Here is a 24,348-nt window from a genome sequence, read left to right on the forward strand (position 1 = left end):
TTGAACTATACATTGTATAGACAATTCAGTACACAACCAGTATAAAAATTCTTAACAATTTACAATATTCAAACTATTTACTATTAATGTCTCCTCATTCCAATGTACAGTAAGGACTTAATATTACAGCAAATTGCTTGGATAGTTTGATGGCTTCAGATTCTTGAATGGCTTTATCTCTGAGTTGATTTATTTCGTCAAATATAATGAATGAAGCATATTCGACTCTAAAATGATCAACTTGTTCCTATAGTTTAAAGAAATTTCTTTATTAAACTCCATTTAGTAATAGAGAGTTTTCTATTTTCAAAGATAGTTACTTGTTTCCAATTCTTCCATGAATATTTTCCCTTTTTGATCTTTTTCGGATCAATTATCTCCAATTATTTCATCATATATATTGCACAATCCCATCTAAAAACAAAAATGAAATAACACATTAAAATGGGATAGTACAAAAAATACAGTAAAATTTATTAAATAAAAAGATTTGATACTTTGTTCGCTGCCCACTGATGTTGACGTATGGTGCTTCGACACTCTCATCTTTGTCTATCAAAGGTTTTCCTCCGGCAAATACCTTCATTTGTGAAATTTTGAAGTCCGAAAAACCAAAACAAGCCAAGTATAAGAGACTTTATATTTAACACCAAATTACACCAAAATGAATGAATGATAACGTCACACAAAAAACTACCAGTGCACCTTATTTCAAATAGATAGAAACAAGAAAATTTATAGAGAAAACAGAAATTTGTATTAGATAAACAACTTACAATAAATTTATAGAGAAAATATGAAATTTCTTCTTTTCAACATCCACCATCCATATCCACCAATGCTGCGCATAACAAACTAGGGCAAATATCTTAAATTTGGCCAAAGAGAATAATTTTTTAGTTTAATTGGCACCTAATGTAAGAATTATTTAAGAAGTTTTAATGAAATCTTACAAATGGATGGGATGCAAGCTTTTTCTTATGTAAAAACAGGATGTAGTCTTGATAGTCTTCAATCTGGAAGGGCTTGTTAGTTTTTGGATGAATGAACTTGCCCTCATGATTGCATTCTCTTTCATAAAAGAAGGATTTCCCCTACGAAAATGAAAATAGGACTCCGGGAAAAAGACCAACGCGACATTCTGCAAAATTTGTATAATACACCAAAAGAAACAGTTACAACAAATAATATATTTTACAAATACACCGAAATTTCAATGTACTACAGCTTACCACAATATCAGGGGAAAATAGTATATGATTTTTTCAAATCTTTCAATTTTTTGTTGTTCAAAATTTGACACATTGCCGAGACAACCTATGAAAATAAAAAACCCAAACTTAATACATATATGGCACAACAACTCATAAGAAAATCATTAATGTTATTCTAGTATTACCATATTTTTGATATCTGATTTGGCTTTTAAAAAATCAAAGTGCATTCTGGTTATTTCTATTGAGGTTCATGCTTCATCTTAAAAATCGTCTCCCACTCATTAGAGCTTCCATCATTAGAAGTCTTGATATTTGTGACCTAATGAAAGCATTTCTCCTTAAGATCATCTGTTATTTTCTTTTGTCTCACGAGAGTTTTGAACCTATCAAGGAAGCTTAGTGTAGGCTACACCTTTTCTGGTGAGAGACTTTTTTGCTTAGCATAATTTAATGCTATTGCAACTCCAGTATTTATGACCTCAACCAATTTTTCCACTTTTCCACTAATATTGGACTGTCTTGAGAATTTTTCTTGTCATTCGGTGGTTCACCCTCCTGAGTAAATGTAGCTTCTTCACTTGATTGAGAAAAATCGAGGCTAAATGATGGTGTAGGAATCATTCTTCAATGCAGCATTGGCAACCATCATTATTCCATCATTCACAGTTTGAGCAGGTGGATGACTGCATGGTGACACATAAAATAGATTAAGAATACACAGAAAATATTAAAAAAGACTTTTATTAAGTAGAACTTAAACATTAGTAGGAGCTACTTTTTCAAGAGATTCTTGTTGAGGTTGTTCTTCAGTATATTCTTCTGTTGGAGACTTTACATTAGGTTGTTAAGGTTGTGGAGAACTGCAGGATTACAGAAAAAGAATTTAATTAATACAATCAAATCAAGTGCACTTCAATTCACATAAAATACACTAAAATATAAATCAAATACACTATTATTTAAAAAGACATGCAACTCAATAAAACATACACAAAATGACACTAGAAACACTACAACAAATTTTTATGGGCTAGTTACAACAAATGCATCAACAAAGTCCCTCAAGAAATAGTCTTCTTCTTTTGTGGCTTCTTTTGTTCCTTATTTTCTTTCATTCTTTCTCCTTTCTTTTTGTCTTTTGGTTGTTTTCTCAACTGTGCTCTTTTCGTCCAGTTCTCTGGTTTCCAACGGTTTTGAAATCGGCAGTTTTAGGGGGAGGACGGGACCGTTTTCCTCGTCAGTTTTTGGTTCAACCAGCTAGTCCGGTCCGATTTTCAGAACATTATCTTCCTCAGACACCATGACCACTGGACCAGGGGAAGCAAGAACCCCACCACCGGCCGAGACCACCTCCTAAGACACGGTCTAGGAGTCCTTCTGAGGACGTGATATAGGAGTAGAAGGAGAAGCATCCAAACTCGCCTCCTGATCCATGGCGGCCTTCAATCTCGCCAAGGTACTCAAGCCACCGGCCATTTGAACTGAAAAATATTAAGGAAAAAGCGTAAGTCACAAGCCCAGGAAAACTAAAGAAAAACAGAGGAAGAGTTACACACCAATATAAGTCTGGCACGTTGCTGGATCTCCCATAACATCTCGAGGGTTCAATGGACGCTCCCCGAAGACGTGCCATAGAACATCGGCAATATCCTTATTCTCCGAGGAAAACCTCTAATATGTAACGCTCGTCAAATACGACGCTTCAGCGCCAAAATTCCAGTACGTCGCAAAACCCTTCCGAGTCAACCAAAAGGGATGGCGCCCCTGAGCTGGGCGCACCTTGAAATACTCCCGCTTAAACCCGTGAAAAAAATCCTCGAAAAGACCAAATATGCGTCGGTTAGGTTGGGCCCTAAATGACACATACCCATTCTTGTGGTTCCCCTCCTTCGTCAGTAGGGTACACAAGAAATAAAAATAAAAAGACATCTACTGAAGTCGGGAGTACTCGCATACGAGCTCAAAAATTCCTAATGGTTGCCCAGCTGTTCGGGTGTAGTTGAGACGGCGCCACAGAACAACAATTCAACAACGCCTGGACAAAATTTTAGAAAGGAGGTCGCACGCCTAAGTGTGTGAACATCGACTCGTACACCCACATCCAGTCCGGTACAGTGGGCGATTCAGGGTTTACATAGCAAACCCTCTCATCAACACCTGGGAGAACGAGCTCATACTGATGCTCCACCTCACCGCCCCCGTAAACCACTCCCTGATCACGGAGCCATTGAAGATTCGCCTCCGTCATCCGAGACGGCGTTTCCCAAACATCTTATGTCACCCAATAATAAGTCATGGAAACACCACCAGTCGAAACCACTAGAGCACTCATCCCCTCACTCCTCCGCCAATACATACCTAAAAAAGGAGAGGAGCACCACCAATTAACTCACCAAAGCCATACGAAAAAAAAACACAAAAGACCAAGTCTAATATCTACTGCAAAAACTAAAACTACAGTGGTGCTCGTTCCCTTTGAATAATTCACTACATCTACCCAAAAAAACAGTCCCGATATAGAGAAAATGCAGAAAGAAAAAATCATTCGGACACTCAAAACATGTGCAAAAAGAGGAAGAAAAATACCAACCTAATAAGAAACCGAAGCAGAAAGCAGCACGAAGGCACTAAGAAAATGCTGAAGAAGAAATGCGAGACAACAGAAAGGGAAAAATATGAAAAACATGGAATAGAGAAGAAATGAAACAAACGAGGGATAAAATAAAAAGAAATTAAAACAATTTCAGAAGTAAAAAGACAAAAACGCCCCAAAGAAAACAAAAAGGCACGCCCCGTGCCCGACCACGGAACGGCCTGGGTTTTTCTGAGTTTCCAAACTCGATCGGGAAAACCAAAGGATCTTCTTGCCAAACCACAAACAGCAAACAAAGATTCCTCCAGCAACGGGACCGAGCAAGCTCGCTCTCTCGCTCCGGAGGTAACTGTTACAGACCCGACCCTCGCGTCCCGCACTGAAACGGTCTCCGACCCGAACACTCGAGGTCGGTACCCTTTCCTTTAACCGGCCCAAAACGGCCCCACATCCTCCAACCGATATTCAAATTCAAATACCTCCCTTATCTTAGCAAGATAAGATAATATGAGATAACTACCACTAAGCTATATAAAGGGGAGCTTAAGGCCCCCTCAGATACGTCATTCATTCCACACCTTATACCTCTCAGATCCATTCTGACTTGAGCGTCTGAGTGTCTTTGCAGGTACTACCCCCCATTGCTCCAGTTAGATAATCTGACGACCGTCCCGACTCGCAAGTCCCCGATCCATCTCATAACCCGTACTGAAACTTTCCAGTACAAATAATAAACCTCTCTCTCATTAAGGGCAATATTAAAACTTAAATTTGGACACTAAAACTCCTAGTATTGTCATTATATATTGTTATAGATAATTATCAATCATAATATATTGTATTATAGATATATGTAACACATTATATTAGAAATAATTCAATGTTCACTAAGCATGAACTAAAGTTTAAAAAAAATGATCATTTACACCCACTAACGTTATTATCACCAATGGACCAACTCCACTACTATTATGAATATTTTAATATTTAAAAAATAATATATTATTAACATGAGATTAATGTATTTAAATTTCACCGAAAATTAAGTAATTTTTTATATAAATCATAGCTACTAAGAGTACATTATAATAATAATAATAATAATAATAATAATAATAATAATAATAATAATAATAATAATAATAATAATCAAAATATGGATGAAATGAAAAAGTTATTACTTATAGTTTACAATATTGTAGGAATAACCTATAGTATTTGTTTTTTGTACACCTAATTTAGATATAATTTTTGAGGCAAAATATTGATGGTTAGCAATGCGTCCATCTCTATTTGTGATATCTTCAAATGAGGTTGTCCTATTAATGTGAAATTACATCAAAGTGATGCAAGTATGAAGTTGCTCTAATAATGTAAATATGAGATAAAAAAAAAACTGGCAGTAGGTGGTGAGAGACCATTGGTGAAGGTTATTACATTAAGGTGGAGTAAGTGTAAAGTTGCTCTAACATGAATATGAGGTGAAAGAAGGCACAGGATTCGGTGGTCCAAGAACCTTTGGACCACTTAGTGGTCCAAATAGAATACATGTTTTTAGAGTTTTTTTATCAATTGCTACGTAGTCCTTGAACTAATTTTAATTACAAATCAACCCTATATTTTATTTAATTATAAAAATAGTTTTTATTTATAAATTATATTTTATCAATTATCTAGTATTTATTAACAATCAAATACAAAAAAACAACCAATTATAGCATCCATTCATTCTAATAATTCCAATGATTAAATAATTAACTTTGATCTCGTTACGTTCGTCCATGGCTTCCAAATCGTGTTTCCTTGAAATTCAATCGATGGTTTTTCAAAACAACGATTGAATGATAACTCAATCGATTGGTTTACACTATATCACAAAACAATCGATTGAAAGGTAAGGTAGAATGGTAAAAAAGCTTATACCAATCGATTGTTTATACTTTCCACATCGAATGAATGCCTCAAAACAATCGATTGTTGTTGTTACTCAATCGATTGAATTCACGAAAACAACATGGATTTACCAAATACAATCGATTGGAAAGTGATGACATTGAAGTTTTAGCCAAATTCAATCGATTGGTAATGTAATCCAATCGATTGGAAGGTGATGAAGTTGAATGTTTTGCCAATTTCAATCGATTGGTAATGGTACCCAATCGATTGAAATGAAACTGTACACTGAAAATTTATAAATTCACCTTTGCTTCGCATGCTGCAACTAATGCATGTTACATACAAGAAACTAAAAAGCACATAAAATAAAAACAGACAATTAATTACATGATTGTTCTATTTTAAATTTAATCTGTTTGTCCTCTGGTTTTGCGCCACTTAAATAAAATCAAGAAAATAATCCATGTTTAAATCAAACGCAGGACCAAGATGCTCAACATCCATAATGCCTAATTTTAAATTTAATCTGTTTGTCCTCTGGTTTTGCGCCACTTAAATAAAATCAAGAAAATATTCCATGTTTAAATCAAACGCAGGACCAAGATGCTCAACATCCATAATGCCTAATGAAATAAATTATAATGCATGGATCACAATAAAAAAACATTAATAAATTATAATGCATGTAATTAATTGTCTGTTTTATTTTATGTGCTTTTTTTTTAGTTTTGTATGTAACATGCATTAGTAAACGCGAGGACCAAGATGCTCAACATCCATAATGCCTAATGAAATAAATTATAATGCATGGATCACAATAAAAAAACATTAATAAATTATAATGCATGTAATTAATTGTCTGTTTTTATTTTATGTGCTTTTTAGTTTCTTGTATGTAACATGCATTAGTTGCAGCATGCGAAGCAAAGGTGAATTTATAAATTTTCAGTGTACAGTTTCATTTCAATCGATTGGGTACCATTACCAATCGATTGAAATTGGCAAAACATTCAACTTCATCACCTTCCAATCGATTGGATTACATTACCAATCGATTGAATTTGGCTAAAACTTCAATGTCATCACTTTCCAATCGATTGTATTTGGCAAATCCATGTTGTTTTCGTGAATTTAATCGATTGAGTAACAACAACAATCGATTGTTTTGAGGCATTCATTCGATTGGAAAGTATAAACAATCGATTGGTATAAGCTTTTTACCATTCTACCTTACAACTTTCAATCGATTGTTTTGTGATATAGTGTAAACCAATCGATTGAATTTCAAGGAAACACGATTTGGAAGCCATGGACGAACGTAACAAGATCAAAGTTAATTATTTAATCAATTGGAATTATTAGGATGAATGGAGGATATAATTGGTTGTTATTTTGTATTGATTGTTAATAAATAATAGATAATTGATAAAATAATAATTTATAAAATAAAAACTATTTTTGTAATTAAATAAAATATATAGGGTTGATTTGTAATTAAAATTAGTTCAAAGACTACGTAGCAATTGATAAAAAAACTCTAAAAACATGTTTTCTATTTGGACCACTAAGTGGTCCAAAGGTTCCTGGACCACCGAATCCTGTGCCGTGAAAGAAACGGAGAGAAACTTAAGTGGAGGAGTTACTTAAAAAAAGATATTATTAAAAAAAATTTAGACACCAAAACTCATATTTTACCATTATATATCGTTATAAATAACTTCAAATTTTTAATGTTTATAAATTTACTATGTATATTTTCATGTGATTAAACTTCCGTTATTTCATAAAATATTTTTTATTCATCATATTTATAATTATGTATTTAAAATATTTATAATATTTATTAATTATTGTTATCATTTATTTGAGTTCATGCAAGGTACATGTCTCATTCTAGTTGTATATAATTTTTTATTATTCCTACAAAAGGAAGGTAAGTCAAGAAGATGAAGAAGATAATGTACAAAAATTTTTATGATGTTATTTTATCACTCAATTTTTCAAATTAAAAATAGAATTAAACACGTAATGAATATAATTTAAACATTAAGAAGATTCAATATGTGAAAAGTTATGATAAATTAATTTGTATAAGATAAAAATGATAAAATTTATAATAAAAAATTATAAAACCTCAAATAAAAAAATAAAATAAAAAAATAGAAGAGATAGAGCAAACTAATAAATAATGATGTTCTATAGTTTATAAAAAAATAAACAGTGAAAATAATGTGTTGTGGGAGAGAAAAAAGTACTTCCAATTAAAAGAGTAATTGATAAAAAATGATATTCTCTTCTAATACATAATTTTTTATCGTGAATGTTATAAAATACAGAAATAGATAAAATAAAAAAATGTAGGAATGAGATTGTATTTTTTTAATAAATTAAAAAATATTCACGATCATAAAATTAATGGTGGGCATATAACTATTAGACAATAAATTGTAAAAAAATATTAATAGAAATATTAGATTTGATATTAAAATAAAAAATATAAACCATGAATAAAAGAATAAAATTTAAAATCAAAATATTTAAGATTAAGAAAGAAAATGAAGAGAATATTTTTGGTAAACGACAACTCAAACATTAACGTAACAATAAATTGAATCAAATAACATATATTTAAATTAATTACATTAAGTAATTGATATAATAAATTAAATAAAAAAATATATCTTATAAATATGTCACATAAAAATTACAACACTTTTAAAAATTATTAATCAAAATACATAAAATAAAAAATTATGTAAATTAAAATTAAAATAATTTATTTATTTCAGTCAAATCAAATAATTAATATAATTGATTAATTATAGATCAAATAAATTATTAATTATGACACTCTTATATATTTTGATTAATGATTTTTTAAGATAAAAAAATTAATGCAAATTAAAACAAAATCAATTCATTTTTTCAATTAAATTAAATAGTTAATGTAATTGATTAGTTATAGTTAATGTGGTCAAACAAAAAATTAAATAATTTAATATTTATCTCTATCAAATTGAATAAATCATAGTTGTCAGAACTGAATTGGTCAGACTACTGGTTTACTGATTTATTGGTTCAATCGATGAGTTATTGGTTGAATCGGCAGAACTGGTCCTACGTAAATAAAAAATATAAAATAATCCAAAACCTAAAATTAAAATTTAAAATATATATCTTCACTAATATTTTAAAAACAATCCAGTTTCAACTAATTACAATTAACAAGTTATAATTTAGTTATTATTAAATAAGTATATAAAATTCTAGTATTTTTTCATAATAAATTTTTTTTTATTTTATTTTCATATAAAAGTAAATATTTTTTATTTTAATTAACTAATTAATTAGTTTATATTTATTATATTATTATATACTATATATAATTTATTAAAAAATAATATTAATAAATATCATATAATCATAAAAAAATAATTATATTATAATTAATAAAAATATTTGATATTTTTTATTTATACATATTTAATTATATTTATATTAATAATTATGAATATTAAAAAATATAATTAATTTAAATATAAGTGAATATAAAATTAAAATAATATCTAAAAAAATTATTGTACGTTTTTACTAAATAATTAATAATTAGTATTTAAAATAATAAGAAAGAACATAGTTTAGTGACAAGAAGAATATGCAGACATAAAGAAAACTCGATTTTGAACTATATTTTTTTCAATTTTAGAATTTTCTCTCGAACGATTTGATTAAACTGGTTTTTATCGATTTTGGACGATTTTCACCGACTTTGACCGGTTCTATTTCTTAAGTTGTTCAAAAATTAGATCGGATCAGTTGGGAGTCTGGTTCACCAATTTTTCGGTCGAATCGATCGATCCGATCCGATTGTTACCACTATGAAATAAATAAATAAATAAATAAATAATACCTTCAAAATATGCCGGATAAGTTATTCTATTAGTTAAAAAAATTCAATTTTAATAATATATAATAGATTAGAAAACTCAATAAAAGATTAATCAAAGCAATAAAAAAGAATCAAATGCTTATTGAAGATTAAGTGTGTATTTAGATGTCATTAACTGATAAAAAAATAATTTGTTTAAATAAAAATACTTTTAAAATTTTTAGCATTTGTCGACTTTTTAAATAAAAAATATGAAAAATAAAAAATAATTTTTTAAAAGTTACAATTTTTTATTCTTTTAGAAACATCTTTTTACCTTAAAAAAATATTTTAATATAATAAATAAATAAATAATTTTATATTATTATATTTAAATATAATTGATAATTAAAAAATTATTTTTATAAGAGATACTCAAATACTAAATTATTTTTATTTTTTTCAATTTTTTTTAAAATAATCCCAAACAAGCCCTAAATTATTCAATGCACAAGAAATGCCATGCATTAAACACCATCTAAGTCAATCATAAAGAAAGATATGCATAATTTAAAATGGATATCACTCAGATACATGACCTGGGTTGAAAAAAGTTGAAAAAATAAAATAAGAAGAGAGTGAGTGACGACACATCATTAGAAATCTTCTCTGACAAAATTAGTTTCAGTAAAATAATAATAATAATAATAATAATAATAATAATTACTCATTTATATAAGAATGATTTACCTGAAAAATTATAGAACTTTTATAGATTTTTATGTGTTTATTAAATAATGAGAAGACTGATTCATCTAAAATTTTTAATAAAATCTAATATGAGATTGAAAAACAAAATAAAAAATATAAATTAGTTTGATGATTAAAAATGTTTTTCTTATTAGATTGAAGTGTACAAGGTAAACGACAAATGGGAGGTTTCATTGCCGTTGGATTTTTCCAGTTGAAGGACGAAACGCAAGATGTCGTTACGTTGCAAAATCAGAAAGCGCTCTCAGAAAAAAACACAAAGTGAAACGCTAAAAACGCGCGTGCACACGACACCATGCACACCAAAACGCAACGCATTGCACAACACACAAAAGCATAAGCCCTATCCTTCGAAAAATTTCAATTACATTACACAATTGTTTCTCACTGAACCCATTCGAATCGTTGTTACTTTGCAAATTCAACGCGAGTTTTGCACATTACGCTAACTCAACAACACTTTTTTATTTTTTGTTCCCTCCCTTCCCAATTTGGCTCCTTCCATTTCCACATGTAAGTCATTTCTCTCTATTCATTGGTTGTTTTTTAGTTTTGTTTTTCGCCGAGCTGTTAACTTTTCCATTGTAGATTCTGTTCGCTTGTGTTAGATATTATTCTGATGAATTGTGATAGAATGTGGGATCTGTCTTGGATCCTGAACTTGGCACTTATTCCAATTAAATTGAGTTTTATATCTGGGTTTACTAGAAACTAGCTTTTTATCACTTGTGGTGCCAACATTTGGGTTCTGAACCTGAAAGTTGTATTATTTATTTGTTTATTTTTTTGTTTAAATTTTTGAAGAGGTGCATATTAGAAGTTGGAATAGAGAATTTGAGCTGGTTAGATGGAGGATGACAAGAGAAAGAAGAAAAACAGGAAGAAAAAGAACAAGCAAGGTAAGAATGTGGACAATGGAGTAGGAGATAAAGAAACTAAGATTGAGCAACTGGATGCTGCCGCAGGTGAGAAAATTGTAATAGTTGATTCAAATGGGGTGGGAGAAACAACAATTAGGGATCAGAATCTGGTGAATACTGAAAAGGATGAGCATGAGCGTGCTGGTGTAACTGATGTTGCTGGTGAACAAAGTACAAATGTGGATGGCGGAACAGCAACTAGGGACAACGATCTGGTAAATAATGGCAAGGTTGATCATACTGATATTTCTGAGACTGCTGATGAGCGAAGTACAAATGTGGTTGGAGGAACAGCAGTTAGGGATGAGGATCTGATAAATAATGGTAATGATGAGCCTGCTCATAATTTGGCAACACTAGATGAGCCAAGTAAGAATGTGGATTGGAGAGGGGTTGAGGAAAACCCAAACCTAGATCCGATTTCGGTGAAGAATGAAGAAGATGAGGGTACTCAACACTTGGAGTCTGCAGATGGCCAAAACAGAAATATGGTCATGGATTCAAATGGACACCTGCCAAATGGTAAAGAATGTGTAAGTTTTCTTTCAGTCAATTCAGATTTTTACATATGTTTTGAGGTTTTATGCTCACTGTTCAAGTGTGATATGTATATTTTGTAATGGTTCATTTTTCCATGAAACGAATCCATGCTATTGTTGCCATCTCTTGTTGAAAAATATAACTTTAGTTTCAACCTGGTATTTCCTGATTCAGCTTTTTAATAGTGTTTCTAGGCATGTGCAGCTTTCCATACAAGCTGTAAATGGCAAAGATCCTATAATGTCTCACTGTCGAGCACACTGAGTATCCTTGTTCTCATTAAATTGTATAGTTACGTGCCATGTAATTTGTTTTCCTATTGATAAAGGTGATCTAAGTCAACGCTATTGCTCTTGGAGCGATTATGATTGAACTATTAATGCTCACATAAACAATATCAATCATGAAAACACAAAACACCCAATCATGAAACAAGACCCAGTCTTTCCTTTTTTCAGCATTTTTTAACGTGATACTTATTCTTTCAATAAAAAATAATTATGGACTGGTTGTATAACTGCTCATATAAAGTTGGATCTCCCTTTCTCTATCTGTTTCATACATACTAGCTTCAAATCTGTATAACGTGAGTGCTTTTAGACATGAGCTTATTGGGTTATTGCCAAATAATTGAAACTACCATTTTGACAGGCCACCTCAGAAGAGGTATTTAAACTGGGAAATGAAAATGATATGCTCAAACAGAATTTGGTAAGATGTTACTAGAGTGTTATTTTCCATATATGCAGTGGTTTCTGTCACAGTTTCAGATGTTTATTATGTATGGCTTGTATTTCCACAGGCCATTTCAGAAGAGACAATCAGGAAGCTGAAAGATGAGAACGATGTGCTAATTCAGAAAGAGGTAACATTTCACCTGAGAAATTTCTTTCCTATGTTGACATTTTATAACATGTATATTGCATCCCTCTACAGACCATATTAGGTGATAGAATAAGGAAATTACAAGAGGAAAATGATATACAGATTGAGAAAGAGGTAAAATTTTTATCTGGGAAACACCTGTTGTTCGTTTTATTGTTTCAATAGACTATGACATAGACAGTGTATCACTTCATAGGCCATGTCAGAAGAGACGATCAGGAATTTGAAGGAAGTAAATGATACACATATTACACTACAGATCACATTAGAAGATACAATAAGGAAACTAAAAGAAGAAAATGATATACACAATCAGAAAGTGGTAAAATTTTTCTGGGAACTATCTTTCTTTATTTTTATTATGTTTCAAAGTATTATGACATGAGCAGTGGTATCACTCCACAGGTCATGTTAGAAGGGACAATCAGGGAATTAAATAAAAAAATTGATATGCATATTCGAAAAGAGGTAATATTTAATTTGAGAAATGTCTATTCTCTGTTTTATTATATCTCAATTATTTTATGACACTGTATCATTCCACAGGCCAAGTCAGAAGAGACCATCAAGAGATTAAAAGCAGAAAAAGATATGTCCTTTCAGAAAGTGGTAATATTTTGTACAAGAGTTAATCTATCCAGTGTTATTGTGCTTGTGTTTCAACTTTTAATAACAAGTATAGCCTGCCATTCCATAGGGCATGATGGAAGAGACAATTAGAAAATTGAATTCTGGAAATGACATCCATATGCAAAAAAAGGTAGTTTATTTTAATGTCATCTAAAGATCTGAGTGACATATGTTAAATTGTTAATTATTAAATATTTATCTTGCAATTTCTTTGAAGTTTTAACACATAGTCTATCTTTCCACAGATTGAATTAGAAGATACTATTAGAAAATTAAAGGAACAACAGTATATGCATATGCAGAATGAGGTAACACTTTATCTATAAATAGCTTGCCTAGGTTTGCGCCTTTTTGTTTCAATGTTTTATGACATGTAGAGATCATTCCACAGGCTATGTCAGAAGATACAATTAGAAAATTAAAAGAAGAAAACGATATGCACTTGCAGATGGAGGTAACATCTTCCAAATTTTAAAGGCATATATTTTCATTCTTTCTTTATATGTTTATCCTGCTTTTTAGCCTATCCAATCTATTTCTCTTAATATGCGTACCCTGTTTTCAATCAGGCCATATCAAAAGATACAATAAGAAAATTGAAGGAAGAAAATGATTTGCATATTCAAAAAGCGGTAAGTTACTTAAAAAGGCAGCTTAGAGATTTTCTCAAGTATTCAAGTGTTTAAATCACAAACATTTTGATAATCTACAGACCATATCAGAGGATGCAATTAAAAAATTGAAAGAAGAATGTGATAAACACATTCAGAAAGAGGTAATATATTTAAGTTTTGTCAGAGAATGTTTAATATATGAGTATATATTATTGTGGCTTCATGTTTACCTTCTCAATAAGCTATCTTGAAAGAAATTTAAGAAAAATAGCTAAAACTAGGCTTGCTTTCTACTTATGTAAATAAATTGCTTGTTTTTTTTATCATTTATTCGCTTCCCTTTCTGCACAGGTTACCTTGGAAGAGACCATCAATAAATTACAAAGTGAACATGAATGGGAGAAGCAAAACCAGGTCATTGAATTTGAATTTACGGTTTAATGACTGTGTGGATAGCTCTCTTCTCTTATTTGAATATTATTATTATTCTTATATATGTGTTTGGCTATTGACTGGCATGATTAACCTGATCCCCTGCAGGCTAGTTTGGAAATGAGAATTGCACAATTACAGAGTGAGAATAGTTCCATACTTGAAAAAGAGGTGAAAGACTTAGTATTGTGTCCTTTTCGGAGCGTTGAGTCTGTGAAGTTATTAAGATTTTTCATATTTAATTTTGTATCGTATTCAGGCTGGATTGGTGGAAAAGGCCACTCAGGTAGCCTTGGAAGAGACTATCAATAAATTAAAATGTGACAATGAATTGCACACACAAAAACAGGTGAATCAATTTGAGTGAACAATTTTGACTAATATTTGGAATATTATTCTTATATGTGTTGCGCTACTGATTGCTGGCCTGGCATGCCTAACTGGATCACCTGCAGGTTGGTTTGGAAATGAGAATTGCACAATTAGAGAGTGAGAAGAGTTCCTTGCTTCAAAAAGAGGTGAATGGCTTGAGAATTATTTTTCACTTCTAAAACTTGGGAGCATCGAATTTTAAGAACTAGTTGTTAAGATAATTCATTTCCTGTATATTTCAGGTTGGATTGGTGGAAGAAACCAAGCAGTTGCTGAGTGAAAAAGAAATTTTGAGCCTTAAAGTGGTACAAATTGCTCCATCAACTTTGTCATTTCCTGCTCTTATTTTTTTAATGGAAGTTAGCTGAAGGTCTAATTCTGACATACCTTTTTCCACAGGAGAGTTTACTGGAAAAAATTACTCTTCTTGAGAGTGATTTGAGTTCCTTTGTTGAGAAAGAGGTAACAGCAAGATTATTCAACCAAATATTATTGCATTGAAATTAGCATTGCTAATGACTTGGGCTTTCTTATGTTAAATTAGTTTTTTAAATTATCTTAGCATCATCAGTAGGTTGCTGATCTTTATATGCTAATGAATGACATCTATTAGCATTAATTCTGTGTCGGGCAATGAAATTAGTTACTGTTAAGGCACTTCATCATGTTAAATGTATAGGGTTATGTTATAATAATATTTTAAAAACTGTTTCACAATTGTTTTCCCTTGGTAGAAACTACTATTGTACTTATAAAGTGATAGTTTTTATATAATAGGGTCAACGATTGGCCAGCAAACTCATCTTACATGTGATATTCAGTGCTCTGGCATCCTTATCGTGCTGTTACTTGTTATAAAGAAACTGATAGAAACCGCAGAGAACAAACAAAAGAAAATGATAATTGTATTTCTTGCTACCTCTTCCTAATATTAAAGATTCAGTAAAGAGGAATTTGGAAGAAAAGTAAGGGGGAAAAAGGCAATAGGAGAAAGTAAAAATGCAGAGCACCATGGAGCAGCTCTATTCTCCCAATTCCCAGTTAAAATTACAGTCTACTCTGCCACACTCTCATATCCCTATAAATATCCCGCTTCCCCTCAAAACAGTTTTGCTCATTTACCGCATCATCACATTCCTCATGCACCTATTGGCCAGCTTAGCAGTTAGGCTGCGTTTGTTTCTGAGAACAGGACAGGACAGGATACTGAGAACAAGACATAAGGGACAGAGACAATTTTGTTTTCTTGTATTCTGTCTGGTGATAAACTAGAACAAATTATGAAAATCCAATTTATTCTTATATTTTTTCATTCAAAAAATTTGAGATGAAAGATATAATAATAAAAAAATATAATTATGAAAAATTAACATGAATAATGAAAGAAAAAATGAAAAATAAGTTGTGTCCCCATGTCCTTCCTGTCAGGATGGACACAAAATACACTAGTTCAGTATCTCTGAACACATTGTCTCTGTCCATGTCTCTTCTGTCAAACACGATTTTGTGTCTTTGTGTCCCTGTCTTAGTGTCCTGTCTTTGTAAACAAACGTAGCTTTAGTTATCAACACACTCATATCCCTGTAAATACCCTTGAATCTGTTTCTTTAAACTTTAATTCCATTAGGAGCTCTGTCCTTAACAGAAATACTTGTTTAGTTAAAATTTTCAGAACAGAAATTATGTTTACCTCTGACCTTTATACGATGTCATCCTAATCCATACAATTGTGCTAAATTTTCTATTTATTGTGATTTGTGAATGACACTTAGCGGAGGAAGTCATGTGTTTTGTTTGCAGAAATCAACTAAAGAAGATATTTCAAACCTGAATGGAAAGATTACCATGTTCCAAGGACAGGTATGTACTGTACCTTCTGCACATATCTGAATATTTCTTGTTGAATAACCTAGTGAACAAGTATTGTACTAGTATTAGTGATTATTGTTTTTAGGAATTCTTATCATTATTTTTTGGGAGTTGTGTAGCTCAATTGAGACATTAGCTTGTAGTATAACTATAGAGTGAGCTGCCCTTGCAAGTGAGCCGATTTGCTAAAGCTCTGTAGCCTCTGTTCCAAAATGAATTTATTGACTTTGAATTTGGATGGGTATGAGAAAATTAAAAACATGCATATGTATATTGATTATATTCAGATTAAAAAAATTTGTGAAGCTAATAGTGATAATAATATTAATATGGTTTAGGGTTTGGTCATGTACATTTTATAAAAGTGTGTTAATTCTGATATGGAAATTAAAAACAAAGTTTGGCAGGTGGCTGAGTTGGAACATTTCAAGAACAATCTTTTGCTAGAAAATCGGCAACTGAGGGAAAATGTCTCAAGTCTTCAAACAACAATTCAGAACCTTGAAAGCAGCTCATCTTTCCGCTCAGCTGATGCATCTGTAAAGGTTTATTTTTTGTCTAGTTTCTTGGATATACTATACAATACTATACAAGTTTTATGGGCCTTAATTACTTTCCAAAAGGAGGAGAGGATCACTGATACTTGTATGCATCAGAAATGATCTTTAATGTTTTAATATTTGATACTTAAAAATTTACTTGAGACTGCTGTCTAATGGTCGATGACGGCCTATATTCAAATGATATAGCGCACAAATGGTTGTGGCTGTGTTTGGTAAGTGTTTCAGTACCAAAAGACATTGAAACTAAGATAAGGCAAAAGTAGTCTTTGTTCTCGTTCCCGGTTCTAGGACAAAAATTAAGCAAATTTTGTTCAAGGACAGATATTTTTCTTTTTTTTTTTTTATATATTTCCTTAAAACAAGTGTGTCTCCCAATGTTTATGCATTTCTGTCCTTAAGGTAGTTACCAACTTACCAAATGGGGCCATATAGACCTATCAACTGTGGGAACTTTGTGGTTCAAGTTGGGGGAGGAGGGAAACTCCTCAATTGCTTGGCTATTTATGTCTGATTATATTTAGCTTAATGGTGGACAGGAAAGTGCTTCTGAAAATGAGGACTTGAAGTCTCAAATTGAAGCAGCTTGTACGTTGGTGGAGAAATTGGTGCTGGAGAATGCGGAACTTGTTGAGAATGTAATGTGCCTTGTTCTTTTTGGATTTTTTAAGAGAGCATTGCCGATGACTTACTAGAAGATTCGGTTTAATAGTAGTATATTAGATTGATCGGATAAGATGTAGATACTAATGCATTCTTTGTCCATTGTTTTTTTCTCAGATTAACATGTTGTATGTTGAGCTGGATCGACGCAATGCAGAAGTTGGACTTTCTGGAGGAGCTGGACCTGATTCAATTAATGTGTTTCCTCATTCTGATGGGGTGGCTTCTGATATAACCGAATCTGCAGAGGTTAAGTCTGTATCAGCTCAGGAGTCAGGTTCATTGCAAGAGGCATCAGTGAGGAATGATCGTGATTATATCGACGGCGAGCAAGCTGTTGGGTTAACTCCGAACTCATCATCGTTATCTGATGACACCGGAGAAATTGTGCAGATCCCATTGGATGACAATGAAGTACGTGAAGTGGAACCGCAGGATGCTGAAATTGTGGAACAGGATAGTGTGCCACTAATGGATGCTCCCCTTATTGGCGCACCGTTTCGACTGATATCATTTGTTGCTAAGTATGTTAGTGGTGAGGATTTGGTTAACCAAAACTCTTCAAACACCACCATTCATTGAATTTCTAACACTGGGTGAAGCAGGCAGTATACTTATTCTTTTTGGTCTTGAATAGGCATTAACATCACATTAGGCAGAAAATACTAATAGGTTTGGCCTAAATTGGGGGCCATTTTAATATGTGTGACAAATTTTTTAAACATTTAGAAATATGTTACAGGGGAAGAGTATATTTATATCTTTATGTTGTGTATTCATGCTTCAGCATGGCATCATGAATAAGACAATAGTACTTGTGATGATGACTGTGCTGTAATTCCTCAACTCTTGTGATGAATTGATGATTATGTTTTTGAATACATTGCAATATTTTATTCCACTTTTATTGTCATTGATGAACCGATTTCCAACAGAAAACAATAGTATCTTCTCCAGGTTTAACTAAGATAGGAAGATAATTTTTTATTTTAATAGATGCTAATTCACTAAATCACAGAACTTCCAGGTTTTATCTTGACAATAGATTTTGATATATTATTTAAATATGGTATAAGACATTACACTAAAGCAATCATGAGAAGATAAAAGAAAATGGTAAGAATGAATCAAAACAAGTAATAATGAAGAAAGAAATGGGGAGATGCTCAAACATACAAGTAATTTTCTAACTTATTGTTTTTTTAGTTCATTTGTTGCTATAAGCATTAGGAAAGTATCTAGGTAATTTATGCAAACTTCCTAAACATGATGCCATGTGACCATTATATATTCAGTAGTATGGAATGAAATCATGAGTTCCCTTGAACTTGTCTGATAATGATGTCTGGTTCTCAGAATAGGATCCTATTATTTCTTCAATAACCCTTACAACTTCCTCCATTGAGGGTCGTGTGTCAGGAACCATTGCAACACATGCCATTGAAAGTTGCAGCATTTGCACCAATTCTTCCTCAATATTTGGATACCTCATTAGCTCAAGATCAAACACTTCAGCAGTCCATTCCTCTCTAACAACAGATTGAACCCACCTCGGAAGATCAACCGGATCATCATGTCCTGAATACTGAATCGGTGTTTTTCCGGTCAACATCTCGAGAAGGAGAACCCCAAAGCTGTACACATCAGATTTTTGTGTGGATTTTTGGGTCTCAATAACCTCGGGGGCTCGATATCCAGGACTCCTAAAGGAGCCTGAGAAACTCGCTAGAGGAGCTAAGCCGAAATCCGATATGCAGCCTTGTAGATCACCTAAGAGTAGCACATTACATGATTTTATATTGCCATGGACAAATTTCCTTCCACTTGCAGAATGAATATGAGCAACACCCTTAGCAGCTCCAAGCATTATCTTCAATCTGGTGTCCCAATCTAGTGGGGTTCTTCCAGTTTCCCTTGTTCCTATCATAGTTTTTAACAAGGTTTAGATGAAAAAGGCATAACCAGAAAAATAGAAATGTATGTTAAAAATAGTAAGAATTAAAAAGATATAGTAAGAATCCTTGACAACAGTCATGGTAGTTGTTTGGTTGAATGAAGTGCTATGAAAAACAAAATCATCCAAATATTAATAATCATGACATATCATTCTGGCAACTAAAATTCTGTCTGGCTCAAGTTCTTAAAAAAAATAATTCTAGTGAGTTACATATCCATTATTACCAATAAAACCTGAATTTTTTATAGTTGTCTTTTAATTTAGCCATTAAAATTTAAATCTATTTAATGCTAATATCTTGTAACGATAAAATTAGTCATAAAAAATAATAAATGATAGAATAACTCATTTTTTGTGTACTCACCTGAGACTCATCACTTTATTGACAAAGATAAGTGACTCACTCTATACATTATCTTACCATATGTTGAATTTCATGTAGTTACACAAAAAATGAATCATGCAAAACATTTAAGAAAAAGAAAAAGCTATGTAAACCATAATGTAACCTTATTAAGAATATGAAATCAAAAGGAAAGCTATGATATTGTATTTTCAAGTGATTACACAAAAAAATGAGTCATGCAAACATTTAAGAAAAGAAAAAGTTGTGTAAAATTTTCATCATTGAACCTTATGAATATGAAATCAAAAGAAAAGTTCATAATAACATTAAATTACCATGCAATAACTTGGAAAAGCTTCCAAATGGTAGGTAATCATAAACCACTAGCTTCTCATCCTTGGAATAATAGTAAGCACTAAATGGAACAACATTTGGATGCTGATCAAGCTTTTGCACAGTTTCCATTTGCTGTTCAAATTCTCTCTTCCCAATTGCAACTTCCTTCAGCCTCTTAACAACAACTACTGTCCCTTCTTCCAAGATTGCCTTATAAGTTGTTCCACAACTTCCCTTACCAAGAACTTCAGCTGAAGCTCTTAACAAATCCTCAAGATCAAAGTTATAAGAACACCCTCCGAAAAATACCAACTTGTTCTTCTCAGGTTCTTGCACACCACTCCCAAAATCCTCCCTAAGATTCTCACCAAGTTTACTTTCTTTTGGTGCCTCGTTTTGTTCACCAACTCTCTTCTTAAGAAAATACAACACCAACATCAAAACTAGTAGAAAAAGTAGTCCGAAACCTCCCAAGGCGGCAGCGACCACCACCCCAAGAATTGGCCTCTTCTTGGAAACATCACTTGAATTTTGAGATACTATTAGTGGAGACAACATTGGACTACTAAGAGGACTTGATGAGGAACATTGTTTTGTCAAAGGTGGTCCACATAGCATCAAATTCCCATCAAATGATGAAGATTGAAACCTATGAAATGCTAAAGGAATTGAACCATTAAGGTTGTTAAAGCTCAAATCCAAATCCTTAAGGCTAGGAAGGGTTACATTAGGAATAGGCCCTATAAGTGAATTGTTCTTGAGGAACAAACCAGTTAGATTAGTCAAATTTTGGATTGAGTCTGAAATTTGTCCTGTGAAAGAGTTATGTGACAAATCAAGAAGCACAAGCTTAGGTGGAAGAAAATTTGGAAATTCACCTGAGAAATTGTTATGTTGAAGATATAGAAACCTTAGGGCATGAAGGGCAAGAATGTCATTTGGGATTTTGCCACTCAATGTGTTAGACCTTAGACTAAGACTTGTGAGACCATTGAGCTTGCCAATTGTGTTTGGTGGCAGAGAACCTCTCAAACCAACACCTGGTAGCCTCAGTGAAATTACATTTGTGCCCTTGGGATTGCAGGTAACTCCATTCCATGAATTGCACACTGAAGTGTTCATGTTCCAATTCACCTTTTTGCCATGGTGAAATGCTGATGCAAAATCAAGGAGTGCTTGCTTTTCTGAATGTAGATCAGATATTGTAGTTTGAGGGAAGAGAAGAAGAACAAGAACAAGAATCTGAATCAGAAGCAGAAAATCTTGTTCTATGAAAATGTTTGAATGTTGTAGCATCATCAAGTTCAGTGACTCCACCACTTGCTTAATTTCCCTAACAATGTGAGATTCAAAAACATTAGCACATTGATCAAATTCAAACTCATATGAAGTAAAATGTAACCATGAATTCAAAGCTATAACAACACATTGAACACATCACATATATTTGTTCTGCAATTTATATACAATATATATTGATACAAAGAAAATGAACTTACTTAAAATGAAGTTGGAAAGAAGAATAATATATTTGAAGACAATTAGAATGCAGTAACAAGAAACAGTGCTGAGAAATGAAAACCTTTTTAAAAAATAATAACAATTTAAAAGGAAAATCAAGTTTGGAAGTTGGAAGTTGGAAGTTGGAAGTGGCAGCAGAAGAGGAAGAGTCACAGAATGGACTTTGAGGGAATGTTAAGTGATATGGAAATTAAATAAATAATGTCATTTGGACTTTGGAGAAAGCAATGCCTTTTATTATTATTATTATTATTATTATTATTATTATTATTATTTCTAACTTTTTTTTACTGATTTTTTGTGCACATAGTATTTTTTATTATTTATTATTTTGTTAAGGCATTGTTTGGTTAGGTTGTCCATTGGTGGTGGTGAGAGCAAATCTTTAACGGCATTATTATTTACTTTATGAACACGCCAAAAATGCCTCACACATACACAACGTAGATACTTAGATACATAGGAAGAAAAGGTTATTAATAAAAAGGGTACTACAATAGTATAGTACTATTTATTTTCTAATTTATTATCTTATGCTATAGTTTTTTATATGAATAGTGTTTAACTTTTGGTTTTCTTGTTTATGATTTGGGAGGCACACATTCAACGTTTATAAACTCAGCTTCAAGTTCAAGCCTTCTTCATATTTATTCGGCCACCCTAGCTAGCTATTTGTTAAGTGCATAGCTTTTTTTTTTTTTTTTTTGGGGGGGGGGGGTAACTTAAGCGCATAGTTATTAATGTTACCAATGATGTTATGACGAATTAAAAGATTTTATTGCATAAATATGATTCATTGATTAATATATTAACTAGATTAAGAAAGGCTAAACTACAAAAATATATTTAAATTTTTTTTATAAAAACATTCTTAAATTTTGCTATCAAAAAATAATATTTTAAATTATTTAAAACATGACAAAAATATACATTCTTAAATTAAAATGTTTTACGTTAACAAAAAATAGTATGTAGTAAATAAAGTTTTTTAGGTGACAAATGAGAGTTAGACGTTAACAAGTGAGTCACAACATATTTTTTTATTGTCGAAATATATCTTTGATCACAGTTGAGTATTTTTTTAACGTTTTTTAAATTATTTAAATTATTTAAAGGTATTTTTATCAATAATTTTTAAAGATATTTTTGTCAATACTAAAATAATTTGAGTGCATCTTTTGTGATTTACCTATTAAAATAAAGCTTCAATTATTAGTAGTTAGAAAAATTCTTTGTTACAATGATACACATTATCGTTGATAATAGCTCATAATTAATTAGTTTTATAGTAATTAATAACTACTAGTAATTAAATTATACTAAATGTAGTTTAGTATACCGAAAAATATCACTAATGCTAAAAATAATTTAAAATATCTATAATTTAAAATTATTTTATGTTCGGTAAGTCGTACCCCGGACGGTTCGAGATAATCCTTGTGTGAATAGGTGGGACGTGGCCTGGAATGGGTCGCGGGGGTGAGACGAGAAACCGAGGTTTCGAGCTTTTGAAAAGAGAGGGGAGGTGTCACCTGCAATGACACTCCGACGCTCAAGTCAATTGAGTGTGCATGCGAGAAAAGGGGGTAAGGTAGAGTGTGACGTACCTTGGGGGAAGGGCAGATCCTTCCCCATTTATACCGTGTCAGAGGTGGACCCTTCAAGGACATGCCCACTTTTCTCGAAACTTGCTCACAGCTGTAGCGGAGAGTTGTCGAGGACGCGTGTCCGGGTCGCGTAACGAGCGGTACGTGCCCGACCGTTCGGGTCGGGTCGTCATGGATTCGGGTCGACCCGCAAGTGGTTTGGGCCGGGCCGTAACATTTTATTTATCTTAATATTTATAATTTTGTATATGTAATATTTATGATTATACTTATTACATCTAAAATTATCTAATTATTTAAATAATAATTTTTTTTGGTGGTATAGAAAATGCAAAATAAAATAATTAAATTAATTTTTTGTCTTCTAAATATTTTTAAAAATGAAAATAAAATGTATGTACCAATATATATAGGTGAATGCTATGGTGCCTAAAAGATGTTGCTTATTTACTAAAAAGAGTTAAAAGTTATTATTTAATTTAAAAGATATAAGAATAAATAATTTTTAAAAAATAAAAACTTACTACAAAAAGTAAATTAGGCAAAGTTTAGATAAAAACTCATAGGCACCATAGAATTGGTCATATATTAATAGGCACTAGTGAAAAAGAATTTGATGTGTAAATTTTTGTTTTTAAAATTTTTTATTATATCTATAAAAAAATAGCTTTTGTTTTTAGTAAAATTTGAATCCAAAATATTTTATTATAAACTAAAATATTTATTTTTTTGATTAATTTTATCTTTATCA

General features: G+C 31.7%; 2 protein-coding genes across 4 annotated transcripts; one reads left to right on the forward strand and one right to left on the reverse strand.

The window, feature by feature from the left end:
* The first annotated feature begins 10,660 nt into the window (after positions 1 to 10,660).
* On the forward strand, positions 10,661 to 18,711 carry LOC130976735 (COP1-interactive protein 1-like). 3 transcript variants are annotated; one of them, XM_057901655.1, is made up of 23 exons: positions 10,661 to 10,858; positions 11,150 to 11,798; positions 12,457 to 12,516; positions 12,608 to 12,670; positions 12,742 to 12,804; positions 12,887 to 13,012; positions 13,096 to 13,158; positions 13,237 to 13,299; positions 13,388 to 13,450; positions 13,566 to 13,628; positions 13,712 to 13,774; positions 13,890 to 13,952; positions 14,033 to 14,095; positions 14,286 to 14,348; positions 14,475 to 14,537; positions 14,626 to 14,715; positions 14,822 to 14,884; positions 14,981 to 15,043; positions 15,138 to 15,200; positions 16,539 to 16,598; positions 17,015 to 17,152; positions 17,707 to 17,805; positions 17,948 to 18,711. In XM_057901655.1, the coding sequence occupies exons 2-23, from the start codon at positions 11,193 to 11,195 to the stop codon at positions 18,410 to 18,412; spliced, it is 2,526 nt and encodes an 841-aa protein (XP_057757638.1). In that variant the 5' UTR covers positions 10,661 to 10,858; positions 11,150 to 11,192; the 3' UTR covers positions 18,413 to 18,711. The 3 variants fall into 3 exon arrangements, with proteins under 3 accessions (XP_057757638.1, XP_057757639.1, XP_057757640.1); XM_057901656.1 differs by lacking the exon at positions 12,742 to 12,804; XM_057901657.1 differs by lacking the exon at positions 10,661 to 10,858 and having other exon boundaries at positions 11,456 to 11,787.
* A 311-nt stretch (positions 18,712 to 19,022) lies between these two features.
* Positions 19,023 to 23,625, reverse strand: LOC130975513 (probable inactive receptor kinase At5g58300). The gene is made up of 3 exons (XM_057900301.1): positions 23,598 to 23,625; positions 20,469 to 21,884; positions 19,023 to 19,750 (listed from the first exon to the last, which is right to left on the reverse strand). Exons 1-3 carry the CDS (start codon positions 23,623 to 23,625, stop codon positions 19,122 to 19,124), a joined length of 2,073 nt encoding a protein of 690 aa, XP_057756284.1. The 3' UTR covers positions 19,023 to 19,121.
* Between the last annotated feature and the right edge of the window lie 723 nt (positions 23,626 to 24,348).

The sequence above is a fragment of the Arachis stenosperma genome, chromosome 4 (assembly GCF_014773155.1).
Source record: "Arachis stenosperma cultivar V10309 chromosome 4, arast.V10309.gnm1.PFL2, whole genome shotgun sequence".
Classification (NCBI taxonomy): Eukaryota; Viridiplantae; Streptophyta; class Magnoliopsida; order Fabales; family Fabaceae; genus Arachis; species Arachis stenosperma.

Excerpts from the sequence above, each read along its gene's own strand:
- LOC130976735 (XM_057901655.1), top strand. The coding sequence starts at position 11,193 with ATGGAGGATGACAAGAGAAAGAAGAAAAACAGGAAGAAAAAGAACAAG. Across the intron at positions 12,805-12,886 it reads ATATACAGATTGAGAAAGAG|GCCATGTCAGAAGAGACGAT; the intron begins GTAAAATTTTTA and ends ATCACTTCATAG. Across the intron at positions 15,201-16,538 it reads GTTCCTTTGTTGAGAAAGAG|AAATCAACTAAAGAAGATAT; the intron begins GTAACAGCAAGA and ends TTTTGTTTGCAG.
- LOC130975513 (XM_057900301.1), bottom strand. The coding sequence starts at position 23,625 with ATGGGGAAGGATCTGCCCTTCCCCCAAG. Across the intron at positions 21,885-23,597 it reads GGATCTGCCCTTCCCCCAAG|CTTTGAATTCATGGTTACAT; the intron begins GTACGTCACACT and ends GTGTTGTTATAG. Across the intron at positions 19,751-20,468 it reads CTTTTCCAAGTTATTGCATG|GAACAAGGGAAACTGGAAGA; the intron begins GTAATTTAATGT and ends AAACTATGATAG.